The following is a 12,678-nucleotide window of genomic DNA, read 5'->3' as shown; positions in this document are numbered from 1 at the left end:
TCTACACAGCTCACGGGAGCAGGACATAATAGAGTTGGAAAGAACCATAGGGTTTACCTAATTCTACTCTCCCAAAGGGGCAAGTGGCTTGTTCAAGGTTGTCTGTTCAGGGTAGTGAAGCGTCCTTGCCGTAGCTGCATTCTTAACAAAACCATTGTGGATAGATATGCAGACACGTGTGTGTGTGTACATATGTATATTTATGTGTGTATATAGACATGTTTACACACATATAGTTATTGTCAAGTAGTTTTCAGTCACGTCCAACTTTTTGTGACCCTATTTGGGGTTTTCTTGGCAGAGATACTGGAGTAGTTTGCCATTTCCTTCTCCAGCTCGTTTCACAGATGAGAAACCTGAGGCAGACAAGGTTAAGTGACTTGCCCAGGGTCACACAGCTAGTATGTGTCTGAGGCCAAATTTTGAATTCAGGAAGATGGGCCTTCCTGCCTCCAGGCCAGGTGCCTTATCCACTGCACCAATAAAGAAACAGTGATTTCTTATTTCCTACAGAGTATGTAATCATAGTTTTATTCTTATTCCCTAAGGGTGAAACAGAATTTTCCTCAGTTCATTAAAGTCTAAGTCTCAGGTCAGAGTTTTAACGACATACTGTCTTCTTTTTTGCAGATTATTCCAAAGTTCACTTAGCACAACTCTTAGAAAAGGCTGAAGTGATTGCAGGACGTATGCTTAAATTCACCGTTTTTTATCGTAATCAGCACAAAGAATACTTTGACTACATCCGGTAAGAACCCAAGAGTATCATTTTGAGAGAGTAACTTAAATGTCACCTGATTTAGCATGTATATAATTCGTGCACAAGAAAAGAGCCTGCCTAGTCCAAAGTGTGCACAGAAAATTATATTCTGTTTATTTTGAATTCAGAAAGGAAAAAGACTAAAACAGAACCATTTCCCCAGAAGTTCCATTCAGCAATTTAATTAGCATGGAAAATAAAAGCACATGGGAACTTGAACAAGAATTAAATGAATAAAATTGTATTTGAAATTCTAACCTGATATAACCCATTGCTCGTATGATTAAGTGGCCTTTTACATTTTGTATTTTCAAATACCTAATTGTGTTTGGACTCGTCCGTCTGTAAAGGCCTCCAAAGTGTGCGGTCTTTGGGTCCCTGGCCTGGCTGCCATCCCACAAATGCTGCTGCGTGTGTTCTTGGTCAGGGAGCATCTGTGCCTCTATTAACAGATTAGCCATCTCACCCACACCTTTCCACTTTTTCTTCTGCCAAACATTTAACCTTTAAGCCTTTTTTTAGTCTCTTATAGACATTGAAAACAAGAAAATTAGACAGTCAGTTCTGTGCTGCAGTCATGATGAAATCACATGAAAACTAGGACATGCAGGTTTCTTAGCACCTTGAAATCCCCTTCCTTACCTTCCATACCTGTGTCTTCTACAGGTCACGCTCTCTTGGCTGCCTCTGAACCCTCAAACATCCATTTGATTCATGTTCCTAAAGGTTGACAATGGTTAGTTACCACGGAAGCCAAACGAATCCTTAGAAAAGCAGGCCAAAGATTCAATCCTTTGGACATTTTCTAACGTTTTTAGTGATGTGTTCATTGTAGGAGCGAATTGCTTCCCAGTATTTGAATGTGGATTTTCAAGTGAAACCACATTTGGGGAGTGGAGAAGGAGCTTAGCCCACGATCCCAACCTGCAGCTTCCAGAGCTGCTTAGCCCAGCCTGACCACAGCTTTGTTCTATGCCCTCAGCTAAGGGTCTGTGTTCCTTTTGATAGTTTCACATTTCTTAGCCCAATCTGAACGATCTGGGCCAGGGGTGGGGAATGTGCAGCCTCGAGGCCACATGTGGCCTTCTAAGTCCTTAGGTGTGGCCTTTTGGCTGAGTCCAAGTTTTACAGAACAGATTCTTTTATTAAGAGGATTTGTTCTGTGAAGTTTGGATTCATCCAAAGGGCTGCACTTGAGGACCTAGAGGGCCACATGTGGCCTCGAGGCTGCAGGTTCCCCACCCCTGTTCTATGCTTTGTGGAGTTTGTATTCTAGTGGGGGATAAGGCACACATACAACCATCACACATGATTAGTAATGGTAGTAGCTAGACTTTCCCAGGATCTTTGAGTGACAGACCCATAGAGATGAACTGCTTAAGTGAGAATCCCGAAATAGCATTTAACAGAGCCTTGTAATCATGGGGCATGTGAGGAAAATTAGAAAAGCAGAGGGACTTAGGCTTCAGCTTTAGGTCTTAGCAAATTTATATCAAAACTTTTGTTAGATGAGCTGTCACTATATTCTTACCTGCTAAAGGTTCTCCCTTAGAGTGGGATGAATGGTAAATAACAAAGAGTGGCCAGTGACATGTTTCAGTTATTACATCTGGCCAACAGTTGGGCCAGGAATGACTCTAAGTTAGGAACCATCTTGTTTTTATGCAATATACCTCTTAAAGGAGTTACTCTGTATGTCTGTTTAGAGTCAAATTTATAAAATCAATCTGGTCATTGCTGTTGCCTTTAACAAGAAATACAGTTGGAATGACAGGCAGGATAAAGAATCTTTGGCATAGAATTGAATTTTGACTCCTCAGAAAGTAATGCAAATATAGTTATTTTTGCTAGCCACTGGAGGTCAGTATTGCTCCACGACATACACCCTACAGCTCAGTTCTGGGTGGGGTTTCTCTCCCAACCTGTTTCAACCCTTTTCACAAGCCAAGATCTAATATGTGGCACACTGCTTAAGAATATGAGAAAGAAAATTGTAGGAAAGTTTATCATTTGTTATAAGCTGTCAGTCAAAAGGATCCTTCTACTACTGGATTAAGCTTACATGGCTGGCCTTCCCATGATAGCTGTAAAGTTGATGTAAATCACATCTCGTTGCAATATACTGAACATACTTTGCACTGCAAAATTTCTTAAGGGAGCTTTAAAAAGGATCAAGAGGTCTAAGGTGCGAATTTTTTGGAGGGAGGGGGTCACTTATTGAGAGCCTGAACAGATGTCATCCATGCCCTTGTTGTAGAGGATGGTTCTAGAAAAATCCATCACGACCCACAGAGGCCTTCACCTGCTCTTTTGACTAAACTTGTACACCAGAGCAGCCAAGAAGTCCTCCGTGGGCCCCTGGAAGCAAAGCCATGCTGAAGCCAGTAGCCCGGGGGGGCAGGCTGACCCTTCTGGGAGCTCTGGGCACTAGGATGGCAGATACAATGTTCATGCCTTAAGAAATGGCAAGAATTCTGTCACTCCTCATGAATGTCACATATAAAATCCCAGAATCAGCATCATTTTTGTTATTTAACTTAAATATGCTTGAGGTAATCTTCTAGAAAATCTAGGTAGAACACATGTCATCTGGATTTTTACCTTCTGTTAATATCATTTAAAAGAATAGATTTTTTTTTTAGGACAAAAAAATAAAGTGCTTAAGACTAAGGAATTAAGAAAAAACTAAGGAATAAATTTGCTTAGACAGAATCTACTTTCTCTAGCCTTTTTTGCTAAGCAAATGATTTGTTTACGCCTTTGGGACTTAGGTTATTCTAGACAATTAGGGTAGAAGAGGTCTTCTGTTCTCTCGGATAACTCCCTAAGCCACCACCTGACAGAGCACTGCACATACCCAGGACTGGCCCTTGCCCAATTACGAAGTGAACCTCAAAGGCTACTTAGTGACTCTGCCAGATGATGCCAACTAGGAGAGTTAGGACTGAAAGGGGACTTAGAGACCATCTGGTTCCCCTCCCTCAGGGTCAGCATGAGGATGAAATGAGATGAAGCCCATAAAGGACTCCACAAACCTAAAAATGAGTATTAATAATAATAGCTAATAGTTACATAGTGCTTACTACATGCCAGGCACTGTGCTAAGAGCATTACAATTAACTCATTTGATACTCACAAGAACCCTGGAGGAAGGAGCTATTATGCTTCCCATTTTACAGATGAGAAAACTGAGGCAAACAGAGGCAAAATGACTTTCTCAGGATCACACAGCTAGTTAAGTGTCTGAGGCTGGATTCTGAAGTCAGGTCTTTCTGGCTCCAGGCCCAGCTCTCTGGGCACTGTGGTGCTCCCTCGCTGCCCGAATGCTAAATAGGCAGCAGGGGACCCAGTGGATAAGGGTGTAAGGGCTTGGTGTCAAGAAGACCAGAGTTCAAATTCTGCCTCAAACTGGGTAAATCACAACCTCAATTTCCTTATTTGTGAAATAAAGCCTATAAAAAGGTTCTTTCCAGCCTTAAACCTATGATCCAGTGATATATTAGTTGTTATTTAACCCTTTCATTTTCCAGATAAGAACATTGAGGCCCAAGGACGTTAAATCCACAGCCAAGGCCCTAGGAGGCAGTGGCCCTAAGGATTTGAACCCAGGCCTTCTGACTCCAAATCCTGTGCTCATTCCCCCTTACTGTGGATTAAACTGCTCCCCAAACTTCTCTGTGTGTCACTGCTGCCGAGGCACAAGAGGCAATGGCATGTCCTGGTGAACTTGGCCTTGAAGTATTTTTTCAGTTCTGAAATGGGAACAGCGAACAAGGGCAGGCAGGCAGAGTTCTCAAAAAGGCACCGGGGAAGGAGCGTGATGCCCCGGAAGTCGGCCAGAGTCCCCTGCTCGACTGAGCTCAGGCCGCAGCAGGAGCCTGCCGAAGGCCGCGCACCCCCCAGTATAGTGCAGGAAAGCTTCTCCTGCTGCTGCGTAAAAAGCAACGGAAACGTGTTTAATGGCCCGATTAGAGAAGGAAAACGAAAGAAAGTGTTTGCCTCTATGGGATGTGGACTAAGTTACTTTCCTTATTTTTTAGTGGATGCTAGTAATAGTAGAAAATCCACCATGTGCTTTTTATGCACACTTGTGCCACGTGATCAAGTTGCTGTTTTAAAAAGGATGAAGCGTCAGGCAGAGTTGTAAACGAGAAAGGCCAGTTTTGATTGGCTGACTGCTAGAAAACCATTCCACGTCCTCTTTCAAGGCAGCGTTTAGCACAGTGCCTGGCACACAGTAGGCACTCCATAATGTTTACAAATGATTGATTCGGTCTATATTGTTCTAGTCTAGAATCAACTAGAATTTAGAGAGACTGAAATTATCTAGACAGTTAAGACATGGTACAATTAAAGAATATAGTGTGGATAACTTTGTTCACCTATTCTGTAATTATGAAAACCTGAATGTCAAAAAGTCCTGGATACTCAAACAGGCTCCATTAAATATTTAATCATGCCTTATTTTTTGTTGAAAGTATAGATTTTTTAAATGTTGATTGAAAACTTGGTAAGTTCTCAAGCCTCCATTCTCATTTAACCAACCAGGATAACCTGGTTTGAGTCAAAGGAGACACCTTTTTTATTCTGATTAACTGAGAATTCTGATGAATTTGCAGTTAAAACAGAAAGAATTCACAAATCTCCAATTTCAGACAATGAGAATCTAATCGAATACCCATAGCGGAGCCACTACCAAAAATAATTTCACTTAATGGTGACTCAGATAAGACTTTGGGATCTTGTAGTGTGCCCCGGGTCAATATAACCAAGGTAAGCCTACAAAGTAGTGGTACTTTTGTGTCTAAAATTCAGCAAATAGTCATCACCTACTGTATGCACAACAGAACACCAAAAATGAGAAATGACCCTCTTGTATATGGAGCTTCTACCTCAGTGGGGGGAAAAGACACATCTAAATATAGCATACAAAGGAGTATGGAGTTTATGGGATCTTTGAGCCTGGCCCCTTCATGATAGAGTTTGGAGCATTCATCCTTTGTGTGAGAGAGCCAATGTGACTTGATTTGTCTTGTTCCAGCTTTTGGCACTCGTCAGTCCTAGCTGGGTGCCCTTGACCATTCCACTGCTTATATGAGGTGTCCCATCAGTCTGAGTGCCATGTGAAGCTATGAAAGCTATGGCAGGCCACTGAGTGGTGCAGTGACTAGAGCACTGGGCCTGGGTCAGGAAACTGTGCCTCAGACACTTACTAGCTGTGTGACCCTGGGCAAGTCACTTAGCTGCTCTTTGCTTGTTTCTTCAGGTGTAAAATGGTGATGGTAACAGCCCCTCCCTCCCTCCCTCCCAGGGATATTTTGAGAATCAAGTGGGATAATAATTGTAAAGCACTTAGCATAGTGCCTGACATCTAGGAAGCGCTATAATTAGCTATTATTACTATTGTCATTATTTAAATTTTCAAGGACACAACACTTTTGGTACATTCTGTGTGTCTAAATGGGGGATAGCCTTCATACTACTCACCTTTTGATTCCATTGCTCCAGATATTTCTGACACGTCTCTTTGGATTGCTTCCAGTACCACAGAACATAACGCCGTTCTTTTTGTACTCGATTTCATCATTCTGATCTTAATCCCTGCTCTACCTCACGTAGTAATTGCAAACCTGATCACCCAACTTAGTAAGCTCTTGGCTCCAGATTTTACTTATTTCAAAAGATATAATAAACCACATCAAAAGGAAAAGATTGGCCCCCACATTGGGGATATTTTTCTTTGAGACATATCTATCCTAGGCCATGGGAGCCATTCCAAAAAGGATATCCCCAAAAGGTTTTCTAAAAATCTGTTCTACTGCACTGTTGTCATATCTTACATGACTTATAGATTTGGTTGAGTCCATGGTGACCCTATGGTATGTTGAGGAGTTGAGTTTTGATCAGAAGCTAAGATGCACAATGGACTTGACCTCAGTCTCTTATCTGACATTTGTCATTCCAACTGACAGGAGTTTTTTTGGTGGTGGCTTAGATTCCAGGTAAATAGAAATTCACCATAGTAAAGGTCTTTCCATTTTGCAGTAGAGGATCTCTAGCTTTAATAGTAAAGTTGAATTCTATTAACTATATGATAGTGAAAAAAGTTTTGTTCTTGATAACCGGTTAGCACAAAAATCAGAATAAAGAGAGCTCTTGGTAAGACTCACAACAATCTATCAGCTCTTGATATTGTTTCTGTGACCATTCCAGCTACATACACACTAGGTGAATGGCTCAACTTGGCATCTATAGCAATCAGAGCTATATATTTCCAGTAGCACTGTGGTGAAAATTACTGCTAAGTGGTGCTAGCAGTAGCAGACACTAAATAGTGCCCTCCTCCTTGCCTTGCAGAGAACAGCACGGGAATGCCATGCAGCCCTCCGTCAAGGATAACAGTGGGAGCCACGGTTCTCCCATCAGCGGGAAGCTGGAGGGCATCTTCTTCAGCTGCAGCACCGAGTTCAATACAGGGAAGCCTCCCCAAGATTCCCCTTATGGCAGATACAGGTTCGAGATCGCAGCAGAGAAACTCTTTAACCCCAATACCAACTTGTACTTTGGGGACTTCTACTGTATGTACACCGCGTACCATTACGTGATTCTTGTCATCGCTCCTGTTGGGTCACCAGGAGATGAATTCTGTAAGCAGCGCCTCCCTCAGCTAAATTCTAAGGATAATAGATTTCTGACCTGCACTGAAGAAGATGGCGTGCTGGTTTACCACCATGCCCAGGATGTCATTTTAGAAGTTATTTACACTGACCCTGTGGATCTCTCCCTTGGCACCGTGGCAGAAATCACTGGTCACCAGCTCATGAGCTTGTCTACCGCCAATGCAAAGAAAGATCCCAGCTGCAAAACCTGCAATATTAGCGTCGGACGTTAACACGCTCCCGGGCTTCCTTCTCCTCGGCCCTCCTCAGCCCTCCCTTCACCTCCAGCCCTTCCCTAGGAGCATCTGATCCTCCGTTGTCCGTTCTCATCGCCAGGTGTTCTCTGAAGCATGTCCGTGCCGCCGTCACCAAAAGCAGTCAGCTACGTTTCACAGTTTCTTTAATAGCACTTTTAGTATTTCCCCTTCCCTTCCCTTCCCATTGCTTAGATGATAAAAGGTCCTGAGGTTTCCTTCGGGCTCACTCGTTTATTGTCTAGATGCTGCAATGTCTTTTCTTTATCCTTTTCTGCCGAACGTAACAAAACGAATCTATGTAGGCAGCTTTAGCAGAATACAAATTAATGGCTTACAAATGTTGTTTAAATATGCATTCATTTTAATCTACTGAACAAATATATCGCGATAACTCCAAACAGCATGAGAGGTTGTAATTGCAGCATGAGTTAAAAATCTTGAAGCCTAGAATCGTCAGCACTTCCAACTTGTTGTTTGACAGTGTTATTTATGTTATTTATATTAGCTAACAGGAAACAACTACTGTGTTTCAACATAATAAATATAATAGAAAAATATTTTATTTGTACTGTTATATAAAATATTTACAATCATATAGAATATATAGATTACATTTTAATAGCAATTGTACACGTCATGAAACCGTTTCCCCTTATCAAAGACATAGCTTGTAAATCTCAAGTAAGTAGCTGTGTATCTGTTCCTGTTATTATTAGAGACAGATTTCAATTAAACAAGTTTACGAAGGAGAATTATTCTGATTCATAAAAGTTATAAAATACCAAAGTCAATACACAGAAAACAACAAGCCAGGGAAATGGAAAAGTCCACTTGTGGAGTGCTCAACACTTTTCTCATCCAGACTATGAAAATGTGGATTTCTTCAGAACCATGCTTAAACATTACCTACACTATAGACTGTAGATGTGGTTGAGACCAAAGGAAGTGTTGCCATTTCACAGACTTTTGACCAAAACAAAAATAAATGGCAGTGTGTCCTTTCATACAGAGCGGCATGAACAACATATACTCAATGTGATGTGACAGGCCTCCTCCCCTCTGGTCTTCTCAAAAGGCTTCACTGCCCTCAAGCATTTCCTGTATTTTGTTAGATAATGGAACAGACAATCACAAAGCTTTGAAATGAACTTTTGCCCAGAGACAAGAATCACAGCTTGGGAGGAAATGCTTAGATCTCACCAGCTTAGAGCATTTACATGTAGAACATTGAGAAAAATGCCTATTTCCAATGGAAAAATAATCAGGTAATCTGAGTTCCAGGAAGCAAATAGCTTAGCAATCATAACCAGCAATTCAGTTATATGCTACAGACACTGAGCTATCCAAAATACCTATTTTCAAATTTGAACGCAATATTTTTATTTTAATATAAACATCTGGCAAGTATAGACAAAGAATACTTGATAATTCACAAAGTGCATGCCGTCAGAATGAGCTTTGGTAATTGGAAACACAAAATTTCAAATCAAAGGCAAAAATAAGGTGCTAATTTTAATAGAGAAATTAAAAATCAGCATCACCTATTCTAAGGTCAGTTATTTTAAGGTACTGGAGACATAAAAGGACAATTGAATGTCTGTGGGTTTTTTGCTTATCTAAAAAATAATTTCTAGTAGAAGCTTAATTAACTATTTTACTACCAATGTTATTCCTTTCTGTATGAAAAAGCAGAATTTCTCCTCTATTGCTTTTTTATTCCCCCAAAGGAGTTTTAACTTTACCACCCTCTTCCTCCTTATGCAGTCAACGTGAGCTTGTCTTAAGAAACTACATTGGATTGGTTTCCTCCTGAGTGACCTCTCTCAACAATAGAATATGTCACTACATTTGTGTAAGTACTCTATCAACTGAAGTCAATATCAACCTTAAAAAAAATTCGATGGGCTGGGAATGTTCTAAATCATCCTTGGGGATTCCTCTCCCACTGGCTCCTTTTCTTTGACCACAGGGGCCCTTCTCAATTTCTCCCATCCATGTGATATCACGAATGCCATCCTTTCTCATCCACAGCTAATTCTGTGGCTTAAAGTGCTTCTGAATACAGTGTTCAAAATGACCCAGGAGGAAGGAGAGGGCGAGAAAAGTTGCCTCCGTTGGAAGAATTCAATCAGGACTTTTCCACAACCTCAGATAGTTTTTGACACATCTTGCTTACTGATGAGAACCTCTAGTAATCGCAGTTTGGCTTTTATGTGCTTATACTCATAGTATTCATCTGCCATGGGAAGCCGATCTTCCTTCTGGGGGCTCCTGGAAGGGGAGAAAGGGTGACATGGCACGTCAGTTCACAAATGATTGCTTTGGGGTGGCTACCCACAGGACAGGGAAGATGTGATGACAACTCAGTGGTACGGACGATGCCACTGCCCTGCCTTCTTTCCACGCAGTCCTCCTTAGGGCTTATTTATCTTGGTTTACTCAGGGGATCCTCACAGGCCCAAGAATACGGGGACAGGGAAGTGCAGAAACAGAAGGCCCTGCCCTCAGAGTAAGAAGAAAATGTCCTTTAGGCCCTTCCTCATCGTATTCTGCGCTATGGACTATAATCCTGTGCTTTCTATACAAAATATTTTGTGCCACATTGGTAGGGCATTAAAATCATAAACTAAAAATAATGACACATTTATCCACAGAATCAAAAAAACCTAATTTGACCATTTAAAAAAACAGATAGAGTTACCTAAGTTTAAGCTGTCTAGTTTCAACAGCCAAGATTTTTATTGCTTTGTGCATTAGTCTCACTGTATAGTGTTGTGGGTGAGGTCATTTCCAAGGGTCTAAGTTGTCATTTTTTCTTTCTACACAGCAATTCAGATAAAGATAGATGTGTGAATATGCATGAACTTTTCTATTCCATATTCCAAGGTTTATATGCTTATGCTTCCATTCACAGTAGACTTGGGTAGTAACATCTGTTGGCAAAATTATTTGCTTTCCCCTCAAAACATTTGTGTTGTCAGGAAATGTTTTCAAGATTCAAACAATTGCTGCATGGTCCCAGAAGGCTAGAGTTCTAACAGTTGCTACGATGGTAAATTGTTTGCAAAACATTTTATATTTGTGACCTGGAAATGGAGAACAGGGATGACACAGAACCACTCACTGTAACCAATCAGGAAAATATGGAAAAAGAGCTGTCACTATCAGTATATTTAAGAAAGGTCAAAGAGCCCCCAGGAAATGCTTCTCTATCTCTGGCCACTTCTATTTTTCCTGTAGACAGTAAGACATCACCGACTCCCAGCTTTGGTCATCCATTGCTGAGAGAATTAAAATAATATCCCAAATAGATTTAGGTTTTTAAAGTATCTAACCCTCTACTATGGAACAGTACCACCCACTTCACTGAAATCTGATGTACCACAAGTAATATAGGGCAGCAACTAACAGGAAAAATTAGGCGGAAAGGTTCCTCATTTCTGATTCGTTTTCTCTAAATGCTAAATTGTTTCAGGTCACTCAGTTTAAATTCTGGCCTCTAGACTAAGTCCCCTGGAGTCAGGAGTCCAAGGGGCACAAGGAAGAGCTGGTGTAAGAGGCCCAGGTGGAAGCCGGGAGTGGCCACTATTCACCTGCTGCCAGCCAACACTTCTGATGGGTTCTTGTTGTTTCCAGCCTCAGTGAAAACCACCCTAATTCACCCCTATCCCATCAAATGAGATAATATGGGGGCAGCTAGGTAGCGCAGTGGATAGAGCACCGGCCCTGAAGTCAAGAGGACCTGAGTTCAAATCCGGCCTCAGACCAAACACTTGACACTTACTAGCTGTGTGACCCTGGGCAAGTCTCTTAACCCCAATGCCTAAAAAAGAAAAAAAAAGAAGAAAGAAAAAAAAAAGAGATGGTAAAGTCCTTAACACAGTGCCTGGCACACAGCAGGCACTTAATAAGTGCTCCCCCCCCAAATCTGGATGCTCTCTTGCCTAAAGAGCAAGAGCGTTGTGACCAAAAAAGGACCCAGACCTAGAATTCCTGCGGCTTCCATGGGAACTACTGCCACCATGTAGGAGGGTCCTCTTCTACCAGTCAAGCTAGCATTTATTAAGCACCTTTTGTGTGCCAGCCAGCCACGGCTAGGCAACGGTGACACTCCCTGTCCTCCAGGAGCTTACATTCTACGAAGAGAGACACTGCCCGTGTGTGTACATGTGCACGTATGGACACATGTGCTCTGGCAGAGTACCTCTTCACGTGAAATTACAGTGTTTTAAACTTTCAAGTAATGCATTGTTAGGGCTAACTGCCATCAAGGTAAACCCTTCCCTATAAAGGTGCCAGTGAAAGCAAACCTCAATACTATCCCCAATTTTTCCAGTCACCCACAAAGGCACTGTGATGTGGTGGAGAGCCCTGGCTTAGGCTGGGCGCTGGGCCCCCTGAGGGCTGTGGATCTTGGGAAATGTGTGCAGCTCCCCCGGCCTCAGGTGACCCATGCTCAAGATGAGGACCACGCCTCTTCTATCACTACAGAATGTCTGACTCTAGTCTTTGAAAGGGGGTCAAGTTCCATGATGAAGTTCAAACCCATTACCACCAGGGGGCAAACAGTGCCACAGAAATCAGCTCAAATGGCGAGTCAGAACTCAAGGACATGTTGAGTACCATGTTTACAACATGGTTTAGACGTGTGCACCAACACACCACCATGTGCATACTCACGCTCCCTATGGCCATTTCAGCAAGGATATTTTCTCTCTCTCTCTCCTCTCTCTCTCTCCCCTCTCTCCTCTCTCTCTCCTTCTCTCTCTCTCTCTCCCCCCCTCCTCTCTCTTTCTCTCTCTCCTCTCTCTCTCTCTCCTCTTTCTCTTCTCTCCTCTCTCCTCTCTCTCTCCCCTCTCCTCTCTCTCCTTCTCTCCTCTCTCCTTCTCTCTCTCTCCTCTCTCCTTCTCTCTCTCTCTCTCCCCTCTCCTCTCTTTCTGTCTCTCCTCTCTCTCTCTCTCTCTCTCCCCTCTCCTCTCTTCTCTCTCTCTCTCCCCTCTCC

At 42.2% G+C, this 12,678-nt stretch overlaps 2 protein-coding genes across 4 annotated transcripts in view; one reads left to right on the top strand and one right to left on the bottom strand.

The window, feature by feature from the left end:
• PHYHIPL (phytanoyl-CoA 2-hydroxylase interacting protein like) overlaps positions 1-7,928 on the top strand; it is a 64,281-nt gene extending 56,353 nt beyond the window's left edge. Inside the window, exons 4-5 of the mRNA XM_027840758.1 lie at positions 631-748; positions 7,118-7,928. Coding sequence (XP_027696559.1) covers positions 631-748; positions 7,118-7,652 — 653 coding nt within the window. The 3' untranslated portion in view covers positions 7,653-7,928. The remainder of the gene's footprint in view (positions 1-630; positions 749-7,117) is intronic.
• Positions 7,929-8,214: 286 nt separating this feature from the next.
• The window catches only part of FAM13C (family with sequence similarity 13 member C), a 104,831-nt gene continuing 100,367 nt past the window's right edge, over positions 8,215-12,678 (bottom strand). For all 3 annotated transcript variants that reach the window (XM_027840754.1, XM_027840756.1, XM_027840757.1), the window contains exon 14: positions 8,215-9,947. In XM_027840754.1, the coding sequence (XP_027696555.1) occupies positions 9,824-9,947 (124 nt within the window). In that variant the 3' untranslated portion in view covers positions 8,215-9,823. The remainder of the gene's footprint in view (positions 9,948-12,678) is intronic.

Source organism: Vombatus ursinus, unplaced genomic scaffold (assembly GCF_900497805.2).
Source record: "Vombatus ursinus unplaced genomic scaffold, bare-nosed wombat genome assembly UNPS02014847.1, whole genome shotgun sequence".
Lineage (NCBI taxonomy): Eukaryota > Metazoa > Chordata > Mammalia > Diprotodontia > Vombatidae > Vombatus > Vombatus ursinus.
The sequence above is the reverse complement of the archived record's forward strand: the minus strand, read 5'-3'. Positions and strand labels throughout refer to the sequence as shown.